This window comes from Ursus americanus, unplaced genomic scaffold (genome assembly GCF_024610735.1).
Source record: "Ursus americanus isolate L20-20 unplaced genomic scaffold, mUrsAme1.1.p SCAF_96, whole genome shotgun sequence".
NCBI lineage: Eukaryota > Metazoa > Chordata > Mammalia > Carnivora > Ursidae > Ursus > Ursus americanus.
Genome location: NW_028273678.1, coordinates 376,565 through 400,239, shown reverse-complemented (window position 1 = coordinate 400,239; position 23,675 = coordinate 376,565). Strand labels below are relative to the sequence as shown.

Here is a 23,675-nt window from a genome sequence, read left to right as displayed (position 1 = left end):
ACCTTCTTACTTCCAATTGTTTCTGCCCTAAACATTCAATTTCATTTGCTGTATTATCTCTCTTCCTTTTCTCCGATGTCTTCACCATATATTGCTAGAATCTTCCTGTTTTTCCTTTATTTTGTTTTTCTGTTTCATTTGCCTTTTCCCCTTCCCATCCCTTATTTAAGGTGGGGGGGAGGGGGAGGCAGGGAGGGCCAGAGGGAGAGAGATAGAATCTCAAGCAGGCTCCACACCCAGCACGGAGTCTCAGTAAAAACTCATTGTGCAAGTACTTTCTATTCAGCCACGATGTCCGTGTGTGCAGGTAGTAGAAAAAGAGTATTCAATACACAACACTCAGGGAGTCCTGATTCCATCACTAGGAGTCTTTGAAGGTGAACTTCACCCAACGAGAGATGACTGGGAAATTTTGGCTTTCGAACAGCTGGTCACTGTTGAATAGACTCAATTGTAGATGTAAAACAAAAATCTGGGAGTGGAGCAGGTGGGAAAAATAGGAATAAGCAGCATCTGTTTCACTGGGTGGAAACAATAGTATACGAAGAGTCAGGTTAAGACGGAGGTAAAGAGAAAATAGAATAATGTCAAACGTTTGAGGTTGAGGGGTCACTTACAACTTAGAAACTGAATGTGAAAAGTTTGACAAGCTAATACGGAACCAAAGATGCCCAAAAACTTTTGGTGCAATGTTCAGCCCTACCTCTACAACCTTCTTAAACACCACACTCACATATAGGCACACATAAGAAGAAAAGAAAGCAAATACCACAGAACGACAAACAGATGAAATTTTTCCCCCATAAGTTAACTATAGCCTAAAAGAGATGGAGACTCAGTGTTAAATATGGCGAGAACAACCAAGAAGATTTACTTTACTGTATACCCTGATACATCAAATCAACCATGATAGTAGGGATTAGAGCACCAGATGCAAAAAATACACGAGTCGAATCGTTGAACGCTACATCAAAAACTAAAGATGTACTATATATTGGCTAATTGAACATATTAATTAAATAAAATTCACAAGTGCACAATGATTGTCAAAACAAATACTTTAATGATATAGAATGGGGAGGAAATATTCTTTTCCACAGCACAATGCCAGCAAATACACATTGTATAGGAAGGATAAAGTTAGATAGAATTCTTCCAATGTACAAACACAGATACGGTTATGATGCACCACAGGGATCATTACAGATGGCAAAATTTTAGAAAAAGACTTTAGAGAAGAAGATCTTCATACATTCTCAGAGAACCCCTTGCCAAAATGCTAATTTTAGAAGAAAATCATGTGTCCTGCTATGAACAGATCTGATAGGCCCTCCATAGCAAAGTAACCAATGAAGCTGTCACAAGAATGGTGATGGGCAAACTTGGACCCTCTTGGTCTCCGGGTGGGCTGAGCTGGGACACACACAGCGTTAACTATGGAGTGTCCTGGCCAGAGGGTTAGGCTGAATTTAGTCAGGAGGAAATGATCAGACAACTTCAGGATGTAGACCCTTAAGCCAAGACATCTGACTGTCCCCTACAAACAAGGAAATGTCACCACCAGCAGACACAGCCACCTAAGGGTGAGGAGATGTTTTGGGTTCAAAAGGACTAAAAAAAAAAAAAAAAAAAGGAACACATTCTTTTTAGTCCTTTGGAACCCAAAATATCTCTTCTCGCTTGTGTCCTCTCTTCTATGTGGTGACACTGACTGTTTGAAGAAAGTCCAGTCATCTTGTTCAATGATCTACATTCTCAAGTTGTCTGGTAACTTCCTCATGCTCAAATTCAGGCTAAACCTTACCAGCAAGAACACCTCATAGTTAATGCTGTCTGCTCCTAGGGCAGCCCATCTGGTGGCCCAGAATGTCCAGTTTGACCTGTGGTCTTTTTCCATGGTGCTCCTGACTCAGGTTCTCTGCAGGGTGGAATTGAGAGCAGCAAGACTTAAGGTCTGTCAAAACTGTGTCATCTAGTCAGGCATTGGTCTCCTGAGGGATTTCTCACAACTGGAGCTGAAGGCTAGAATCTCTCTCATCAAAGCAGTCTTTTGCAGTCAAAATCACAGAGAATGGCTTGTGACTGTGATGTTGATTCTCAGCAAAGGATCCCACCTGTGCTGTGTTTGGGCTTTAAGTTGATTTGCTGTTCTAGATTTCTTTTCATCAAGTGGAAAATGATGGGGTTTTGTGATGGGGTTTATGATGGGGTTTTCTTCACATGAGGAATCTCTTAGTTTCTGAAGTACTTGGTATCTGAGAGAGAAAGAGAGAGAAATCAAATGTGAGTCTTGGTCAGATGGCTGAGCCTGGAGGGGTGGCTACCTGGTGACAGATGCCAGGAGCAAGCTGAACCCCTGTCCAGAAGGAGCCTAAAGGGGGGAGCCGCAGGCAGCCTGAGGGGGAGAGTGAGAGCCACAGGTCAGAAGTAATACCTCACTAAACTGAGCGTCAGCCTGTGTTGCAGGATCCAGGGACCCCTGTGCTCCCCCACTCCCCAGCGGAAGCCTGGTGATATCCCAGCTCAAGGCTGCTGTGAGCTTTGGCCAGATCCCAACTACCCCTTCCTCAGTAGCACTTCACTCTTGAGCCCCCTTCATCAGAATCCCAAGTGATGGCTTTCTCACACCTCCCAGAGAGGGATGCACCTAGCACCCAGCACACACGTTCAGAAACAGACTTTTGTAGGAAGGAGGGGACCCTTGGCAGACAAACACACCCCCTTCTCACCCTTGTCCCCGTCTTCTGAGGAGGAGGCCAGGCTATGGAATGAGTCCCAAAATGTCAGAGCCAACAGGGGCCTCAGCCTATCTCCAAGTTCCTTTCTGCCATGTGCATATGAGGACCTCCTAAAGCCATGTGACCTGTGTCTGAAAACCCTGGACTGAAACCCTGGCTCAGGCCCTGTGCAAACATGTGGGGAAAGGGAGAGGAAAGCCTCTGATCTGGAGGTGTGGGCAAGCAGTAGACATTCTTGGTCACTTGGCTGGAGAGGAACAAGCCCAAAGGGGCAGAGGAAAGAGCTCAAGGAGGAGAAACTCAAAGGGGAATTCACAAAAAGAGAGCAGGGGTGTTACCATGGCCCTAGTCATTTTCACTCAGGGACGCCAACATTCTCTGAAGGTAATCTCACACAGGATAGCCCTTAGGGCATTTCTAGGACTATTCTCAATGCAGAGACTCACCAAACTCTGAAGTGAAAATGAAAACGCATTCGTTTTAGCTCTCTAGATTCTCATCCCTTCTTTTCTAAAGTTTCCCTAAAGAAAGAGTCTCTCAGTGTTTACCCTGGTATACAGAAGGACCTGCAAATGGGTTGATATAGGAGAATGAGACCTAAGGTTCTTTACTGAGATGTTGTATAAGGACAAAATTTGATTAAAATATTTTTTTTTCAGTCTGCAGTGAACGTGCAGGGGGCTGTGAAATCCACTCAGTGACTAGTGAACTGTCGATTTCATTGGCATAGGAGTAGAGCACTAAATTCTTTGACCTTTGATCAGGGAAGAGATTATGTTTTGGACTCTGGGTATCTATGTAATATTTATTTTTTTCTTTTCTTTTTTTCTTTTTTTCTTTCATTTTCTTTTTTTACTTATTATTCTGTTTCGTTAGCCAGTGTATGGTACATCATTAGTTTTTGAGGTTGTGTCAAATGATTTATCAGTGACGTATAACACCCAGTGCACATCACAACACGTGCCTTCTACATTATAGGGGCTGAGGAGAAACCTAACTCCAGGCAGTCCGGTGTGGCACTCCCAGCTGTGACAGGTTCTCATTTAGTTTTTCTCATGGGGGCTCTTTCTCCTCAGCTTTAGCACTTCTTATTCACATGGAGAAGTTGAGGGTTACGTGTCCTCCTAGGTCAGATTCCCTGAACGACCCAGGAGGAGAGTCCTTTTGCAAGTGACTCATTAAAACAGTGCTCCTGGGAGCATGAGGCCTCAGAGTTGGGCAAGCAGGGAAGGAAGGCAAAGAAGCCGAGAAAGTGTGTGATTTCCGGCAAAGTTCGCGTGTTTGGCGACATGTTTAACTGATGCTGCTCTGCTGAGGAGGGCCATGGGGCCTGCTTCCCCGTGGCCATGAGTGGAGGGGAGAGGGGATCTCAGGACGGCCCCAGCAGGAACACAGCAGAGTTCAGATGCAACCAGGTGATGGAGATGGCAGGGCCGGCAGGGTGGCAGTCCCTAGGGAAACAGACGGAAGCCCAGACAGAGGTAGCACCAGCTGTGGGAGTGACCAAACGAGGAAGACAAGGCAGTGTGAGTGTGTTGGGGGGTGCAGCTATCATCTGAAGGACAGCAATAGGAATCCATGCCCCAAGAGCCACAGGGGGCGTGATTACCTCCGTTCCCTAAGCCAGAGGGCCACGGAATCTGCATGCGAGTCTCCACCGGCCAAACTGCAGTTTTCTCTTGGGAATCTTCTCTTCCATGACACCGAGGGCTTTCCTGTGGCCAAAGACTTGACACTCACACTGGCTGTCCCTCGAGGCCTCAGCGGCATCGCCCTCCAGCTTGGGAGGGTTCTTCACGTAGAGGGAAGCATCCAAACCCAGCTCTGGAAGGAAAAGCACATCAACAGGATCTGCTGTTATTCATGATCTTTCTGATCCTCCACCCACACTGACGTCAAAGGACGACATCGGACAGAAGGAGCAAGGCCATCCGAGTATTCAGAGGGGAGGGGAAGCCAATGGACACGCTTTGATTATTTCCTGTTTTGTTCATCTCTCCCACACTACCTGCATGGATAAGAATGCCAGAAGGCCAAAGTGCTTGCAGTTGACAAAAGTGAAATCAGAGAATCAGAACTGGTAAAAACAAAGAGTTCCGGAGAAGAAAAGACAAAGGCAGGGCAATCAGGCTGGAAAGAGGCTGTGCTATTGGTGGGAAGAGACTGTAGACATCAGCTAAAGTCAAGGTTGAAGGGAAGCCTTTGGGGAGCAACCAGGGAAGAGAAAGCTGGGGAGTTGACACAACACGTGTCAACACGTGGTGCACTTCATACGTGTACACTCTGGATAATACACACACGGATTATACATCGTGTATGTGACCTGAGATACAAATGTGTGTGTCTGTATGTACATATGTACCTAATTCAGTAAATGATTAAATAGGGATCTGGGGGACACGGAACCTAATATTCTAACCTCCCTTCTGGTCAGTTGAAATTGGAAAAAATACACAAATCCAAGGACAATGAGGAAAGGGGTGGAAGAAACAGGTAACCTGTTCAACACCACGGAGGGATTACAGGGGGGAGCAGGTGGGAACAAAACAGAGTAAAACCATCTGCCATGGCGTGACAGTTTGTATTCGCCCCCAGTTAATAGGGGTGTATCACAATCCCCAATGTGATGGTTTTGTGGGGTGAGCATCGGGGCGGCATCCCCCCTAGGAGGGATCCGTGCCCTATAAAGGAGACCCCACAAAGCTCCCTCACTCCTGGGAGGACAAGGGAAGAAGGCGGCCACCTCCGAACCAGGAAGGCAGTGTCACCAGGCCCCAAATGTGCACCTGTTTGATTGTGGTTCTACCGCACCTGCAGAACTGTGAGATCACAACTTCTGTTGTTGACAAGGCAGTCTGTCTGTGGCATTTTTTTTCTCAGAGCCGGAATGCACAAAGAACCCGGCATGGAGCCTGGTTTCCTGCTCAGGCCTCTGTGGAAGTTGAGTCACAGAGAGAGGAACTGAGCCAGCGGGGTGAGTCGGGGCCACGACAGTGGGTGCCATGGAGAAGTGACAGAGAGGCTCGAGGGGGAAGACAGTAAGTACGTCAAGTTCTAAGGCCCTTGTCGGGGCTGTGCTTCCCCGAACACTCCCTGAGCTCTTTCTCTGGGGCCTCTCCCCGGTGCCATAGTCTGCTGCTTATGTCACCTCCAACTGAGAACTGCATCTCCTCATTTCTCAGGTAGTTCTGACAGAGGAGCCCCAGGCCACCCCAGGCTCCAGGACAGGGCACTGAATGCAGGAGGTTAAGGAACGCACGACCCAGGGGAATGTCAGAAAGCTCAGTCTTCAGGAAATCTGAGCAGAGGTGGGTCCTGATGAAGAGGAAGCTGGGGACGAGGCCCCAGAGATGAGGGGAGATGATGAACTAGACGGAGGATCAGAGGAGAGAGTGACGTGTGCACTTCATGTAAGAAAGGGGCCACTTATGTCCTTAGAAAAGGGAAAAAAGAAAAATAAGTGGGAGACAGTGTTGTGGGGCCAGTATTACCATTGTGACTGTGAGCACCGAACAGGGAAGATTGCCTTGAAGATGTCATAGGAGAGAAAACTGGGCACAGGAGCCTTTCTGAGAAAGCTAGGGAAGATGGGGTCCAGTGAATGTGGAGCCGCTGACAACTGCCCCATCCCCCATGAAACAATGCCCCGAAACCATTTGCCGAGTGCTAAAGCCCCACAGCGACCCACAAATTAGACATGACAAATTCATAGATGATGTCAAGCAATTTCTGTTGAATCAGGCCCCCCAGAATTTATGCCGTTTCTTCTTTCCCGTATCGATGGAATGGAGATACTAGTTTTGCGCTTTCCGATGAAGGGGCAGAGGGGAAACTAGGTAAGAGGATGAATAAGTTGGCCACTTAAAGAGCTAGGAAGTTGCAAACCCAGGACCCGGGGCAGAGCTGATACTAAACACCGGGCTCTTGCTGACCTCGCTGGATTGGAGCATCATGGGGTTCGACCTCACCCCGTTGCTGCCTCCAGCTACAAGTCTGTGACAACCAACATAGGGACTAGAACTTCCTACTCCCCGTCCCTCTCACCTTGGAAGAGCGGCCATTGGTTCCCAGAACCCATCTTGGCATCCAGGCTCCCGATGGCAGAGGAGAGGCCGAGCCTGGCTCTGTTGTCACCACAATCCAACTGCTGTTCCAGCCGCTGTCGCAGAGAATTGGCCACCTGGGTGCTTGGCTGTGTCTGTGCTCCTGACATTTGCACCTTTGCCATTTGGAAACTCACATTTCCACTCGATGGGCCCTGGTGATGGGGAGCCTGCATCGGGGCTGAAGCAAGAAGAGATTTCAATGGGATCCACCCCAGGGCTCCTTAGCTGAGCACTCCCAGAACACCCATGTCTGATGTCCCTTCCGGTCTGAGACCCCACCCTGCGAGCAGGTACAAAGGTAGACACCATGTGTATGAAGGAGATGTCAGTGTTGCGTCCGAGCCTAGGGATGCTGAAAAGGCAGGTGCCCAGCCTGCAAAGTCCCTGAGGTGAAAATCACCCCTTTCACTCCACCAGGCCTTGGCATGGGCACACAAGTTCATTCCTATCATTCCGTTAGTCGTAACCTTCTTCCTACAGCCTGGAGAGAGTAGGTCCTAGAGAGTTCTCAGGGCATGGGGAGAAGGAGTTGCCAGTGGGAGCTGGGCAGCATTACAGGGGTGCCAGGCAGCCAAGTGAAGAGCCTCCTGGGGACCCCTCATGACAACAGAAAAGGCCCGGGACCTCTCAGCTCTCATTGCTTTTGTATGGAGCCTCATGGAGACATTGATCTCTCAGAGGGGCTGGAAGAGCTACTGGCTCTGCTCACAGGACAGAGTGACTGACAGGGTAGGAGTTGGCAGATGTGTGGCAGGGTCACAGGGATCTCTGGGGGCAGTCTTGCAACTTTTTTGTTTACATTTACAACTGTTTCAAATAATTTGGTACAAAAGGAGAGAGGACAGGACCAACCCCATCCCCACATAGGCCCTGACAGGACCGAGTGGAGACCAGTGTGCAGTCTGAGCTGGTGAGGGTCTGAGATCCTACTAACCACTGGCCAGGGGTCCTGGGAAAGTGATATGACGTTGCTGAGTCTCAGCACCCTCGGCTCTCACAGGAGATGCCACACCGACTGGAGAGTGACCTGTGAGGACACGAGGGGCTCCAGCACAACAGCGCTGCTGCTGAGCGGGCACGGAAAGGGACGTGGCGGACAAACGAAGCAAAGTAACTGTGTGTTTCATTTCTGCTTCCTGAATTGCTGTAATCCTGAGGAGGCCTTTGCTTCTTGGCCCCTCCGAGAGGAATGGGAAACAGGGGAGAAGGTGGTGCTAGGGTGGAGAGACTGTTAACTGACCAAAAAGATGAAGGAAAAAAATGTTTCATGGCCAATTTCACTAGACAACATTGACACAGTGAGGAACCTCATAGACTCCTTGCTGCTCGTACAAGGTGATTTGATGAGCAAGGAAAGTCGGCTAACAACGCAAATGCTTCTCCCAGAAGCAAAGTCCGAATTGTAGCCTGAGTGGGAAGAAATGAGAATTGGGTGTTAGCCTGCACTCCTGTGCGAGTGTGACCCAAGGGGGTCTTGCTGAGCAGGCAGCACTTTTCTGAAGATTCTGAAGAGGGGAACAACTCTGCTTTGCTCCAGAATGAGGCCAATACCCACGGCAGGTGCACGGACCGTTGATCCTTTACATGACATTATGCTACCGAGAGCAACACTTGACGGGGAGAAAATCACTGAAGCTGCACACAGGGTGGAAAGGACACCATCCGTGGAGGATGGAAAACCAGGGCTAGAGCTTCGGCTTCACTGAAACCACGGGGTCCAGCTAGGACTGGGTGCTCGGGATCTTCTATCTAAATGCTGAGCATTCTGGGCTCCCCAGAAGCCAAAACTTTGAGCTCAGCAACAATATCACAGATGCTGCAAATATGGAGCACATGCAAATCTGTGTGGAGAGCCAGACAGTTTGCAGGACACTACACCAGATATACAACTGGCAATAGAATCTCATGAGTAGCAGAAGTCGGTTCTTACAAAAAAAGAAAGAAAGCAAGAAAGCAAGAAAGAAAAAGGAGAGAAAAGAAAGAGTCCTGTTACCCAGATATCTACAGTTGACATAGTGGTGGCTGAAGGTTTGCTCTCTTCCCTGCATTTCTCCTCTCTAAACTGACTTGGTACCAAGGGCCTGCACTTGGGAGGGAGCTTGGTGGCAGAGGGAAGTCTGGGACAGAAGGAAAGGAAAATTGTCTGACCCACATGATGCCTTTTCTTTTTTTTATACACTCCCCGCCCAGTGTGGAGCCCAACGTGGGCCTTGAACTCACAACCCTATGATCAAGACCTGAATGGAGATCAAGAGCTGGATGCTTAACCAACTGAGCCACCCAGGTAACCCAGTGTTTTTGAAATGATATCCAAGAGCAGAGTTCAAACCAGTTTGAGTCTCCAGGATCTGTTGGCAGGGATGCACATCTCAGCCAATTTAGGTTGTTGGATACAGAGAAGACAGGCTTCCTGACCTCCCCCCCACCCAGGATGTTGTGCCCCTCACAATGGGAGTACTTACCATCCACATCCAGACCCAAGAAGGGTTCCTGCTTATCAAATGTGAATGAAGCACTTGTGTAAGGTCTGCAGGTGTCTGGCGGGTCATGGCCAAATGAAGAAGTCAAATAACAGTCATCCAGGGAGTCCTGTGGGTCTTCATTTTCTTCTGTCACGGGCAGCTCCCTGTGGAGCCTTGTGTGACAGTCAGGACTGGAGATGCAACAAGAAAGTTGAGTCAACATGGAGTCCCAGCTGCTTTGGGCGGCAGGGAGGAAGCACTGGGCATAGAAAAGAAATGCGAAGTCTTCTTCCCATGAACCTTTCTGCCTCCATCTGGGGCCAGAGTGTGGATGTACCGGGGATAGATGAGGCAGGCAGGGAGGGAGCAAGAGCTGGAGGGGCCCAGAGCATGGCCAGAATGGGAGACTAAAGGGAAGGAGTCTGAACCACCCCAGCACACAGCAGTCACAACACACAGCACACTCAGAAAACAATAAAACCAGCATCAACACTTTTGCATACGTTTTGTTGACATTTACAGAAAGCACCAAGACAACCCCAGACTGGCAGCATTGTAGATTCCTAGAAAGCTCGTGTGTCCGAGGCCTACTTGTCTAAACACTGAGATATCAATTTTTTTACACACTTTTCTTGCCATGAATTCCTGCCAGCGTCATAATGTGAAACGAGCAGAGACAGATGTGCATCTTAGGCTGGACTCAATACAAAGAGAGACCGTGAGAATGCAAGAAATCCTGTGATTGGTTAGTATACCTGTGTCAATGGCCTGAGCTTCCAAATTTGGGACGCAGAAAGAAAGGGTCCTATATGAGTACCACAGTGAAACAGAGAACATTGCTAACGGACCATTTTATGGGTGTCTGAATGGGTGAAATAGGTACATTTAGCACTTTCTAGATTTGCCGAGAGCCAAGATCCCCAGACATCACCACTGCATTAAAGCCCATGATTCTTCAGAGTTACCTGGCATAAATCCGTCCTTGGTCTTCTTCCTCCACAAGATCATTATGACTGTCTACAAATAAATACAGACAGGGCCAGTCACGTTCAACAACACCATGTGTACATTCCAACTAAGTATCCGATACAACTAGCACATGGACTGTGTGCCCCTTAGCGGGGCAGCAGGATATTGTGAGAGTAACCATCCAGGAGGCCTCAGGTAGTGTCTTGGGAATGTGCCTTGGTCTGCTTTCCTGAGCCATTGGGCATGAGCTCCCTGCTGTGGTAGAGCCACATCTCAAGAGTCTGTGTACAGTGTGAAACATGTGTTTTGCCACAGATTTTGGGGAACAGCTTACCTACATTCTAAAAACTTAGTGCAACCTTCTCTCATTACCTTATGCCATGAGATAAATGGTTTAAGGGAATTTAGACACAGAGACCAAACTGATGGATGGAATCTGCAAACCCTCATGTCAAAAGAAACCTTTTGTGTACAATTCTTTGTGCTTACAGACATATGAGCCATGCATGGGAGGGGCAAAGGCCAGAATCAGCTGTGCTTCAAGGAAACCTACAGCAAGCTGATGGTAGAGGTGTTGATGACCTGATACTCTGATGACAACTCAGTGTAGACAGCCAACATAGAGGACACAGACACTGGGAGTCAGAGCAGTCAAGCAGGGAAACAACAAATTGAAAGATGTAGGTAAGGCTGCCAACATCTTTGGACAGGTACAAAAATTCAAGAGACAATATTCAGCTATGAAAATGAGAACATTGCAGATGAAGAGAGTATTTAATGGAAATCAGGAACAAAGACAGAGACCTCTGCATGTGGAGCACAAGTGAGTGTGAGCTGTCAATCTGCCTTGAATCGAATGTCCTAACTTCTGTCAGAAGCCATAAGCATGGCCTGAGATGAGGAACAAAGGGCAGGTGCCTGACTCACCTGAGGTTTGTGCTAAAAAGTGTATCCTAGAGCCTGACTCAGATCCTTATGTCTACTGGGCTTCTACAGAGCGATGACACATTTCTGCACAACCAGAGGTTGGGATCCCAAAAATAGGGGGTCAGCTTGGGAGTCCAGTTGGAGCTTTATCACCTTGACAATGGAGGACTCACTAGCTACTTCCAGAGCAGAACAGATGTCCAGATCTTCGAATGAGGTGATGTCAGCCTTCCTACAAGTCCCGAGGGAGTCAGACAGGTCAGGAAGGGCCGAATAAGTCAAATAGCATTCATCCAGGTAGTCACATGGGGTATCCTCTTCCACCTCTGGCAGCTCTGCGGTGAGCCTGGGAGGGTCGGGAGATCTGAAGTTTAACACAAGAAAAGTAGACACCCCAGCATCCTACTGTTTTGATGGGAGGCTGAGAAGTATACTCATAATGAAGGGGCACAGCCATGATTAACAGCAATAACTATCCTCCTGTTACAGGGACAGAGTGTGGCTGCTGTGGGGGCAGTAGGGACAGATAGAGAACAAAAGGTGCTCAGGATATTGGCCACAGAGCTAAGCTTCTGAGCAACAAACTGAACGACTATGGAATGGAACACATAGCTCACAGCGCACATGGGGAATCCTAAAGGTGGCTTCAACACTTTTGCATAAATATTGTTGATACTACCTTGGGTGACCAAGTGAACACAGGCTTTAAAAGACAACATCAACATGGAGAGACCTTGTGTCGTTGGTGCCTCTTTCTCATCCTGTGATATGACGTGAAATTTTTTTTAGGTATTCTTTGGCTATAACATATCCTCGGTGTGGTAACACCAAACAGGGAGAGGCAGATAGGCCTCTCACTCTCGTTTTACCAAAAGGAGTGAACAGGTGAATGCAGAGAATCCCAGTGACTGCTAATTCACGAAGTTCCACCCCCTGCAGGTTATTGAAGTGAAGGGGTCAGTAAATGGAACTTAACCATGTAACATGTGAAGCCACACTTCATGGTTAAACAAAGGTACTTTGTGATTGGAGAACGGAAAAACAGGCATGTCTGGCAGTTTCTGTTTCTTCCTTGAAATGCAGTTTAACCACTGAAATAACAACCCAGGCTTCTTCAGAGTTACCTGGGGCCTATCGGGTCTTGGTCTTCTTCCTCCTTATGAGAGATCTGATTTTCTGTAAATACATAAAGACAGGGAAGTCATTAAGCAGATCCTGCTCGGTACATTAATAATCTAGTGTCTAATGCTAGCCAGGCACTCAGATATGCTCAATGTGAGAACAGGTTAGTCAGAAGAATATTCAGGGTGCTTCTGATATTGTCTTATGATAAGTGGCTTGATTTCCTTGCCGGAGGCATTGGGGAAAATTTCCTTTTTCTAGGAGATCATCATCACGGTTGCCCTTGCCTTAAGTCTGTGCAAACACTTTACTTACCTTTTTCATACAGATCTGGGGAGCCAACCTCCATGCATTCTAAAAGGATTACTGCAGAATTCAGCCTCTGCTCATCAGAGAGCCTGCTTGTTAAAGACGTAGTGGAATTTATACACTGAGAGTGAACAAATGGAATGCAAAGAAAAACCCTCAAATGAAAGTGAGTGTTTGGCGCTACACAGAACACTGTCTCAATTCATGTGGTGGGGAAAAGCAAAGCACAGCTCTGCTTTGGGAAACATAAAAACAAGCTATCAGTGGAGGGACTGAGGGTGGGTTTTCAAACAACTGTTTAGGAAGACAAGTCAACCCAAAGGAAAGACAGAGCGGGGCTTGGAAGAGCAAAACCAGTTAACCCTGGACAAGAATGCCAACTGACAGTGGCAGGCATAGATTCGTAAAGGACGTGGCTAACAGATGAAACGTAGAGCTTATTGAAGGTGAGAAGAGAGGTTTCATCCAAATTAGGTCTGACAGACACCTTCTGCGCTCATCTTGCTCAGGTGAGTTGAGTGTGGCCCAATGACCTGACAGAGAAGCCAAGATGACATGGGCATGCCCTGGACTAGGAAGAGAGCAAAGCTCCCTGACACACCTGACATTTGCACTTAAAACTTAATCCTAGAGCCCAGTTCAGATCAATATGTCTCTACAGGGCCTCCCCAGAGGGATGACCTCTCTCGGCACAGCAGAGGTCTGGGGTACAAAGAACAGGAGATCTATGTGGGTGTCCAGTTGGAACTTTATCACCTTGACAAAGGAGTACTCACTGGCCACTTCTAGAGAGGAACAGACTTCCAGGTCCTCAGGTGAGAAGATGGCGGCGCTTCTGTAAGGCCGGTAGGAGTCAGACAGCTCGGGAAGAACTGAATGTGTCAAGTTGTGATTATCCGGAGAGTCCCGGGAGCCGACCTGCTCTACGACCTCTAGCAGCTGTCCGCTGAGCCTGCAGGGTGGGGACAACCGAAGATTAACCTGAGAGGGATCTGAAATCCTATGTCCTGTCTGGCTTTGATGGAAGGGACAAAGGAATGGTCAAGAAAGCAGAGAGGCTGACCCATACAAGAGAGAAACAACTCTTCTTGTTTGAGTGCGACAAGCTCTGTTTGTCACAGGAGCAGCAGATAGAAAGGACAGTAAGTGCTCAGCGCACAGGCCAAACAGCAAGCTTGTGAGGAAAGAGCCTCAATTATCTCTGTGCCATCCAGTCATGACTCACTACATACAGTCTCAGAATGGTGGCTTTCCCCCTTCCTGTCAAATGGCATCCAGTTCTGCATGGAGTGGCCAAGCGACTGTCCCAGCTATCTCATCTAGAAAGGCCTCTTTCTCTCAATATCTGGCACGATAGTACATGTTTGTCTTCTTGCTGTGATATGTTCTTGCTAGGAACACATGTCAACGTGATAAATCTAACAGGCAGAAAGAAGACATGCATCTCTCAAAAAAGCACAGAGGAGAGAATGAGCGAGCACAGCGATCCCTGCGACATATTAGCTTACCTGGGTCGGCTGACTGTGGGTTACTCAACGAGAGAGGTAACTAAGAAATGGGAAGCAATTCAAGTACCACAAAAAAACGGAAAGCATTGTGAAAAAGGATAACTTGTCATGGACCGAATAGATAATATAGTTCTCTTCAGCACTTTCTGCTTTTCCCTGGGTGCCACTTCTGAATTCACAGCCCCCAAGAATTCAGAATTACCTGGGGGCAACTGACTCTTGTCCTTTCGGTCCCTCCTGATCAATTTGGTTTTCTGCAAATAAAGGAAGAGAAAGAGTTACATGACACAGACTCTCCTTCACAAATGCCCACTCTTAGGTCCCATGTAGCACAGGAGAGCAACAGAAGCAGATTGAAAACAGGCAACCGTGAGAGAACTCATCCAGGAGGGCTTAGGAGGGCCCTGCAAGCAATCACTGGCATTGCTCTCTTAAGCCATTAAACAAGTGACCCTGGTATGACAGGCCATCATCAGAGCATCCTGTCTTGAGTGTAGGCAAACAACACGTTGATTCTTTTCCCCCCGAGATCCCGGGGAAGAACCCGGTTGCTTCCTAGACGGTTGCTGCAATATTCAGGCTTTTTCCATCTGAAATGCTGTTGGTGAATGGTTGAGAGGAAGAAGCCATTGAGATTAAACCCATGAATGGAATCTATACACCATCAAAGCAGAACAATCTTCAAGGCTGCATAGATACTGGGGCCTTTCATGGGGTACGTCTGTTTCAGGATCTTGCGCGGCTCAAGAGAAACATACACTGTCCGATAGCATTGGTCCAGTTCTGGTTCTCAGCTAACTTGAGAGGAGGGAAGATGAACAAAGAGACAGACTAAAGGAAGGGAACGCACCAGGGGAGTGACACCTCCAAAGATATAGGAAAGCCTGCCAAGGCTGTCAGGCATCAAAGGAGAGAGACAAGTGGGGTTTAGAATAGCAAAACCAGTTACCCCTGGACAAGAATGCCAACTGACAGTGGCAGGCATAGATTCGTAAAGGACCTGGCTCAGAGATGAAACGCAGAGCTTATTGAAGGTGAGAAGAGAGGTTTCATCCAAATTAGGTCTGACAGACACCTTCTGCGCTCATCTTGCTCAGGTGAGTTGAGTGTGGTCCAATGAACTGACAGAGAAGACAAGATGACATGCGCCTGCCCTGGGACTAAGAAGAGAGCAAAGCTCCCTGACACACCTGACATCTGTTCTTAAAACTCAATCCTAGAGCCCAGTTCAGATCAATATGTCTCTACAAGGCCTCCCCACAGGGATGACCTCTCTCGGCACAGCAGAGGTCTCGGGTACGAAGAACAGGAGATCGATGTGGGTGTCCAGTTGGAACTTTATCACCTTGACAATGGAGTACTCACTGGCCACTTCTAGAGAGGAACAGACTTCCAGGTCCTCAGGTGAGAAGATGGCGGCGCTCCTGTAAGGCCAGTAGGAGTCAGACAGGTCGGGAAGAACTGAATATGTCAAGTAGTGTTTATCTGGAGAGTCCCGTGAGCCGACCTGCTCTACCACCTCTAGCAGCTGTCCGCTGAGCCTGCAGGGTGGGGACAACCGAAGATTAACCTGAGAGGGATCTGAAATCCTATGTCCTGTCTGGCTTTGATGGAAGGGACAAAGGAATGGTCAAGAAAGCAGAGAGGCTGACCCATACAAGAGAGAAACAACTCTTCTTGTTTGAGTGCGACAAGCTCTGTTTGTCACAGGAGCAGCAGATAAAAAGGACAGTAAGTGCTCAGCGCACAGGCCAAACAGCAAGCTTGTGAGGAAAGAGCCTCAATTATCTCTGTGCCATCCAGTCATGACTCACTACATACAGTCTCAGAATGGTGGCTTTCCCCCTTCCTGTCAAATGGCATCCAGTTCTGCATGGAGTGGCCAAGCGACTGTCCCAGCTATCTCATCTAGAAAGGCCTCTTTCTCTCAATATCTGGCACGATAGTACATGTTTGTCTTCTTGCTGTGATATGTTCTTGCTAGGAACACATGTCAACGTGATAAATCTAACAGGCAGAAAGAAGACATGCATCTCTCAAAAAAGCACAGAGGAGAGAATGAGCGAGCACAGCGATCCCTGCGACATATTAGCTTACCTGGGTCGGCTGACTGTGGGTTACTCAACGAGAGAGGTAACTAAGAAATGGGAAGCAATTCAAGTACCACAAAAGAACGGAAAGCATTGTGAAAAAGGATAACTTGTCATGGACCGAATAGATAATATAGTTCTCTTCAGCACTTTCTGCTTTTCCCTGGGTGCCACTTCTGAATTCACAGCCCCCAAGAATTCAGAATTACCTGGGGGCAACTGACTCTTGTCCTTTCGGTCCCTCCTGATCAATTTGGTTTTCTGCAAATAAAGGAAGAGAAAGAGTTACATGACACAGACTCTCCTTCACAAATGCCCACTCTTAGGTCCCATGTAGCACAGGAGAGCAACAGAAGCAGATTGAAAACAGGCAACCGTGAGAGAACTCATCCAGGAGGGCTTAGGAGGGCCCTGCAAGCAATCACTGGCATTGCTCTCTTAAGCCATTAAACAAGTGACCCTGGTATGACAGGCCATCATCAGAGCATCCTGTCTTGAGTGTAGGCAAACAACACGTTGATTCTTTTCCCCCCGAGATCCCGGGGAAGAACCCGGTTGCTTCCTAGACGGTTGCTGCAATATTCAGGCTTTTTCCATCTGAAATGCTGTTGGTGAATGGTTGAGAGGAAGAAGCCATTGAGATTAAACCCATGAATGGAATCTATACACCATCAAAGCAGAACAATCTTCAAGGCTGCATAGATACTGGGGCCTTTCATGGGGTACGTCTGTTTCAGGATCCTGCGCGGCTCAAGAGAAACATACACTGTCCGATAGCATTGGTCCAGTTCTGGTTCTCAGCTAACTTGAGAGGAGGGAAGATGAACAAAGAGACAGACTAAAGGAAGGGAACGCACCAGGGGAGTGACACCTCCAAAGATATAGGAAAGCCTGCCAAGGCTGTCAGGCATCAAAGGAGAGAGACAAGTGGGGTTTAGAATAGCAAAACCAGTTACCCCTGGACAAGAATGCCAACTGACAGTGGCAGGCATAGATTCGTAAAGGACCTGGCTCAGAGATGAAACGCAGAGCTTATTGAAGGTGAGAAGAGAGGTTTCATCCAAATTAGGTCTGACAGACACCTTCTGCGCTCATCTTGCTCAGGTGAGTTGAGTGTGGCCCAATGACCTGACAGAGAAGCCAAGATGACATGGGCATGCCCTGGGACTAGGAAGAGAGCAACGCTCCCTGACACACCTGATATCTGTGCTTAAAACTCAATCCTAGAGCCCAGTTCAGATCAATATGTCTCTACAAGGCCTCCCCACAGGGATGACCTCTCTCGGCACAGCAGAGGTCTGGGGTACAAAGAACAGGAGATCTATGTGGGTGTCCAGTTGGAACTTTATCACCTTGACAGTGGAGTACTCACTGGCCACTTCTAGAGAGGAACAGACTTCCAGATCCTCAGGTGAGAAGATGGCGGCGCTTCTGTAAGGCCGGTAGGAGTCAGACAGCTCGGGAAGAACTGAATGTGTCAAGTTGTGATTATCCGGAGAGTCCCGGGAGCCGACCTGCTCTACCACCTCTAGCAGCTGTCCGCTGAGCCTGCAGGGTGGGGACAACCGAAGATTAACCTGAGAGGGATCTGAAATCCTATGTCCTGTCTGGCTTTGATGGAAGGGACAAAGGAATGGTCAAGAAAGCAGAGAGGCTGACCCATACAAGAGAGAAACAACTCTTCTTGTTTGAGTGCGACAAGCTCTGTTTGTCACAGGAGCAGCAGATAGAAAGGACAGTAAGTGCTCAGCGCACAGGCCAAACAGCAAGCTTGTGAGGAAGGAGCCTCAATTATCTCTGTGCCATCCAGTCATGACTCACTACATACAGTCTCAGAATGGTGGCTTTCCCCCTTCCTGTCAAATGGCATCCAGTTCTGCATTTTGTGGCCAAGTGACTGTCCCAGCTATCTCATCCAGAAAGGCCTCTTTCTCTCAATATCTGGCACGATAGTATATGTTTGTCTTCTTGCTGTGATATGTTCTTGCTAGGAACACATGTCAACGTGATAAATCTAACAGGCAGAAAGAAGACATGCATCTCTCAAAAAAGCACAGAGGAGAGAATGAGCGAGCACAGCGATCCCTGTGACATATTAGTTTACCTGGGTCGGCTGACTGTGGGTTACTCAACAAGAGAGGTAACTAAGAAATGGGAAGCAATCCAAGTACCACAAAAGAACGGAAAGCATTGTGAAAAAGGATAACTTGTCATTGACCGAATAGATAATATAGTTCTCTTCAGCACTTTCTGCTTTTCCCTGGGTGCCACTTTTGAATTCACAGCCCCCAAGAACTCAGAATTACCTGGGGGCAACTGACTCTTGTCCTTTCGGTCCCTCCTGATCAATTTGGTTTTCTGCAAATAAAGGAAGAGAAAGAGTTACATGACACAGACTCTCCTTCACAAATGCCCACTCTTAGGTCCCATGTAGCACAGGAGAGCAACAGAAGCAGATTGAAAACAGGCAACCGTGAGAGAACTCATCCAGGAGGGCTTAGGAGGGCCCTGCAAGCAATCACTGGCATTGCTCTCTTAAGCCATTAAACAAGTGACCCTGGTATGACAGGCCATCATCAGAGCATCCTGTCTTGAGTGTAGGCAAACAACACGTTGATTCTTTTCCCCCCGAGATCCCGGGGAAGAACCCGGTTGCTTCCTAGACGGTTGCTGCAATATTCAGGCTTTTTCCATCTGAAATGCTGTTGGTGAATGGTTGAGAGGAAGAAGCCATTGAGATTAAACCCATGAATGGAATCTATACACCATCAAAGCAGAACAATCTTCAAGGCTGCATAGATACTGGGGCCTTTCATGGGGTACGTCTGTTTCAGGATCCTGCGCGGCTCAAGAGAAACATACACTGTCCGATAGCATTGGTCCAGTTCTGGTTCTCAGCTAACTTGAGAGGAGGGAAGATGAACAAAGAGACAGACTAAAGGAAGGGAACGCACCAGGGGAGTGACACCTCCAAAGATATAGGAAAGCCTGCCAAGGCTGTCAGGCATCAAAGGAGAGAGACAAGTGGGGTTTAGAATAGCAAAACCAGTTACCCCTGGACAAGAATGCCAACTGACAGTGGCAGGCATAGATTCGTAAAGGACCTGGCTCAGAGATGAAACGTAGAGCTATTGAAGGTGAGAAGAGAGGTTTCATCCAAATTAGGTCTGACAGACACCTTCTGCGCTCATCTTGCTCAGGTGAGTTGAGTGTGGCCCAATGACCTGACAGAGAAGCCAAGATGACATGGGCATGCCCTGGGACTAGGAAGAGAGCAACGCTCCCTGACACACCTGATATCTGTGCTTAAAACTCAATCCTAGAGCCCAGTTCAGATCAATATGTCTCTACAAGGCCTCCCCACAGGGATGACCTCTCTCGGCACAGCAGAGGTCTGGGGTACAAAGAACAGGAGATCTATGTGGGTGTCCAGTTGGAACTTTATCACCTTGACAGTGGAGTACTCACTGGCCACTTCTAGAGAGGAACAGACTTCCAGATCCTCAGGTGAGAAGATGGCGGCGCTTCTGTAAGGCCGGTAGGAGTCAGACAGCTCGGGAAGAACTGAATGTGTCAAGTTGTGATTATCCGGAGAGTCCCGGGAGCCGACCTGCTCTACCACCTCTAGCAGCTGTCCGCTGAGCCTGCAGGGTGGGGACAACCGAAGATTAACCTGAGAGGGATCTGAAATCCTATGTCCTGTCTGGCTTTGATGGAAGGGACAAAGGAATGGTCAAGAAAGCAGAGAGGCTGACCCATACAAGAGAGAAACAACTCTTCTTGTTTGAGTGCGACAAGCTCTGTTTGTCACAGGAGCAGCAGATAGAAAGGACAGTAAGTGCTCAGCGCACAGGCCAAACAGCAAGCTTGTGAGGAAGGAGCCTCAATTATCTCTGTGCCATCCAGTCATGACTCACTACATACAGTCTCAGAATGGTGGCTTTCCCCCTTCCTGTCAAATGGCATCCAGTTCTGCATTTTGTGGCCAAGTGACTGTCCCAGCTATCTCATCCAGAAAGGCCTCTTTCTCTCAATATCTGGCACGATAGTATATGTTTGTCTTCTTGCTGTGATATGTTCTTGCTAGGAACACATGTCAACGTGATAAATCTAACAGGCAGAAAGAAGACATGCATCTCTCAAAAAAGCACAGAGGAGAGAATGAGCGAGCACAGCGATCCCTGTGACATATTAGTTTACCTGGGTCGGCTGACTGTGGGTTACTCAACGAGAGAGGTAACTAAGAAATGGGAAGCAATCCAAGTACCACAAAAGAACGGAAAGCATTGTGAAAAAGGATAACTTGTCATTGACCGAATAGATAATATAGTTCTCTTCAGCACTTTCTGCTTTTCCCTGGGTGCCACTTTTGAATTCACAGCCCCCAAGAACTCAGAATTACCTGGGGGCAACTGACTCTTGTCCTTTCGGTCCCTCCTGATCAATTTGGTTTTCTGCAAATAAAGGAAGAGAAAGAGTTACATGACACAGACTCTCCTTCACAAATGCCCACTCTTAGGTCCCATGTAGCACAGGAGAGCAACAGAAGCAGATTGAAAACAGGCAACCGTGAGAGAACTCATCCAGGAGGGCTTAGGAGGGCCCTGCAAGCAATCACTGGCATTGCTCTCTTAAGCCATTAAACAAGTGACCCTGGTATGACAGGCCATCATCAGAGCATCCTGTCTTGAGTGTAGGCAAACAACACGTTGATTCTTTTCCCCCCGAGATCCCGGGGAAGAACCCGGTTGCTTCCTAGACGGTTGCTGCAATATTCAGGCTTTTTCCATCTGAAATGCTGTTGGTGAATGGTTGAGAGGAAGAAGCCATTGAGATTAAACCCATGAATGGAATCTATACACCATCAAAGCAGAACAATCTTCAAGGCTGCATAGATACTGGGGCCTTTCATGGGGTACGTCTGTTTCAGGATCCTGCGCGGCTCAAGAGAAACATACACTGTCCGATAGCATTGGTCCAGTTCTGGTTCTCAGCTAACTTGAGAGGAGGGAAGATGAACAAAGAGACAGACTAAAGGAAGGGAACGCACCAGGGGAGTGACACCTCCAAAGATATAGGAAAGCCTGCCAAGGCTGTCAGGCATCAAAGGAGAGAGACAAGTGGGGTTTAGAATAGCAAAACCAGTTACCCCTGGACAAGAATGCCAACTGACAGTGGCAGGCATAGATTCGTAAAGGACCTGGCTCAGAGATGAAACGTAGAGCTATTGAAGGTGAGAAGAGAGGTTTCATCCAAATTAGGTCTGACAGACACCTTCTGCGCTCATCTTGCTCAGGTGAGTTGAGTGTGGCCCAATGACCTGACAGAGAAGCCAAGATGACATGGGCATGCCCTGGGACTAGGAAGAGAGCAACGCTCCCTGACACACCTGATATCTGTGCTTAAAACTCAATCCTAGAGCCCAGTTCAGATCAATATGTCTCTACAAGGCCTCCCCACAGGGATGACCTCTCTCGGCACAGCAGAGGTCTGGGGTACAAAGAACAGGAGATCTATGTGGGTGTCCAGTTGGAACTTTATCACCTTGACAATGGAGTACTCACTGGCCACTTCTAGAGAGGAACAGACTTCCAGGTCCTCAGGTGAGAAGATGGCGGCGCTTCTGTAAGGCCGGTAGGAGTCAGACAGCTCGGGAAGAACTGAATGTGTCAAGTTGTGATTATCCGGAGAGTCCCGGGAGCCGACCTGCTCTACCACCTCTAGCAGCTGTCCGCTGAGCCTGCAGGGTGGGGACAACCGAAGATTAACCTGAGAGGGATCTGAAATCCTATGTCCTGTCTGGCTTTGATGGAAGGGACAAAGGAATGGTCAAGAAAGCAGAGAGGCTGACCCATACAAGAGAGAAACAACTCTTCTTGTTTGAGTGCGACAAGCTCTGTTTGTCACAGGAGCAGCAGATAGAAAGGACAGTAAGTGCTCAGCGCACAGGCCAAACAGCAAGCTTGTGAGGAAGGAGCCTCAATTATCTCTGTGCCATCCAGTCATGACTCACTACATACAGAGTCTCAGAATGGTGGCTTTCCCCCTTCCTGTCAAATGGCATCCAGTTCTGCATTTTGTGGCCAAGTGACTGTCCCAGCTATCTCATCCAGAAAGGCCTCTTTCTCTCAATATCTGGCATGATAGTATATGTTTGTCTTCTTGCTGTGATATGTTCTTGCTAGGAACACATGTCAACATGATAAATCTAACAGGCAGAAAGAAGACGTGCATCTCTCAATAAAGCACAGAGGAGAGAATGAGCGAGCTCAGCGATCCCTGTTACATATTAGTTTACCTGGGTCAGCTGACTGTGGGTTACTCAACTAGAGAAGTAATTAAGAAGTGGGAAGCAATCCAAGCACCACAAAAAATCAGAAAACATGGTGAAAATGGATAATTTGTTGTCGACCGAATAGATATTATAGTTCTCTTCAGCACTTTCTGCTTTTCTCTGGTTGCCACTTTTGAGTTCACAGCCCCCAAGTATTCAGAATTACCTGGGAGCAACTGACTCTTGTCCTTTCGGTCCCTCCTGATCAATTTGGTTTTCTGCAAATAAAGGAAGAGAAAGAGTTACATGAAGCAGACTCCCCTTCACAAATGCCCACTCTTAGGTCCCATGTAGTACAGGAGAGCAACAGAAGCAGAGTGAAAACGGGCAACTGTGAGAGAACTCATCCAGGAGGGCTTAGGAGGGCCCTGGAAGCAATCACTGGCATTGCTCTCTTCAGCCATTAAATAAATGTCCCTGATATGACAGGCCATCATCACAGCATCCTGCCTTGAGTCCATGCCAACAACAAGTTGATTCTTTTCCCCCGAGATCCTGGGGAAGAACCCAGCTGCTTCTGAGAGGGTTGCTGCAACCTCTAGACATCGGCCACAGCAATGTGTTTCGTTACACATCTCCAAAGGCAAGAGAAACAAGAGATAAAATGAACTTGTGGGACTTCATCAAGATAAAAAGCTTCTGCACAGCCAAGGAAACAGTCAGAAAAACTAAGAGGCAGCCCACGGAATGGGAGAATATATTTGCAAATGACACTACAGATAAAAGACTGGTTTCCAAGATCTACAAAGAACTTCTCAAACTCAATACACAAGAAACAAATAAACAAATCATAAAATGGGCAGAAGACATGAATAGACACTTTTCCATTGAAGACATAATATTGGCTAACAGACACACGAAAAAATGTTCAAAATCATTAGCCATCAAGGAAATTGAAATCAAAACGACACTGAGATACCACCTTACACCAGTTAGAATGGCAAATTGACAAGGCAAGAAACAACAATTGTTGAAGAGGATGTGGAGAAAGGGGATCCCTCCTACATTGTTGGTAGGAATGCAAGTTGGTACAGCCACTCTGGAAATTAGTGTGGAGGTCCCTTAAAAAGTTAAAAATGGAGCTACCCTGTGATCCAGCAATTGCACTAC

At 47.7% G+C, this 23,675-nt stretch overlaps 1 protein-coding gene across 1 annotated transcript; it reads right to left on the bottom strand.

Moving 5' to 3' along the window:
- Positions 1-1,043: 1,043 nt before the first annotated feature.
- Positions 1,044-22,307, bottom strand: LOC148106714 (NBPF family member NBPF12-like). Its single transcript, XM_087860563.1, has 13 exons — positions 22,252-22,307; positions 21,792-21,971; positions 19,696-19,875; positions 17,600-17,779; positions 15,487-15,682; positions 13,410-13,665; positions 12,327-12,378; positions 11,376-11,548; positions 10,272-10,323; positions 9,307-9,497; positions 6,783-7,022; positions 4,348-4,562; positions 1,044-2,255 (listed from the first exon to the last, which is right to left on the bottom strand). The coding sequence occupies exons 1-12, from the start codon at positions 22,305-22,307 to the stop codon at positions 4,357-4,359; spliced, it is 1,962 nt and encodes a 653-aa protein (XP_087716689.1). The 3' UTR covers positions 1,044-2,255; positions 4,348-4,356.
- Between the last annotated feature and the right edge of the window lie 1,368 nt (positions 22,308-23,675).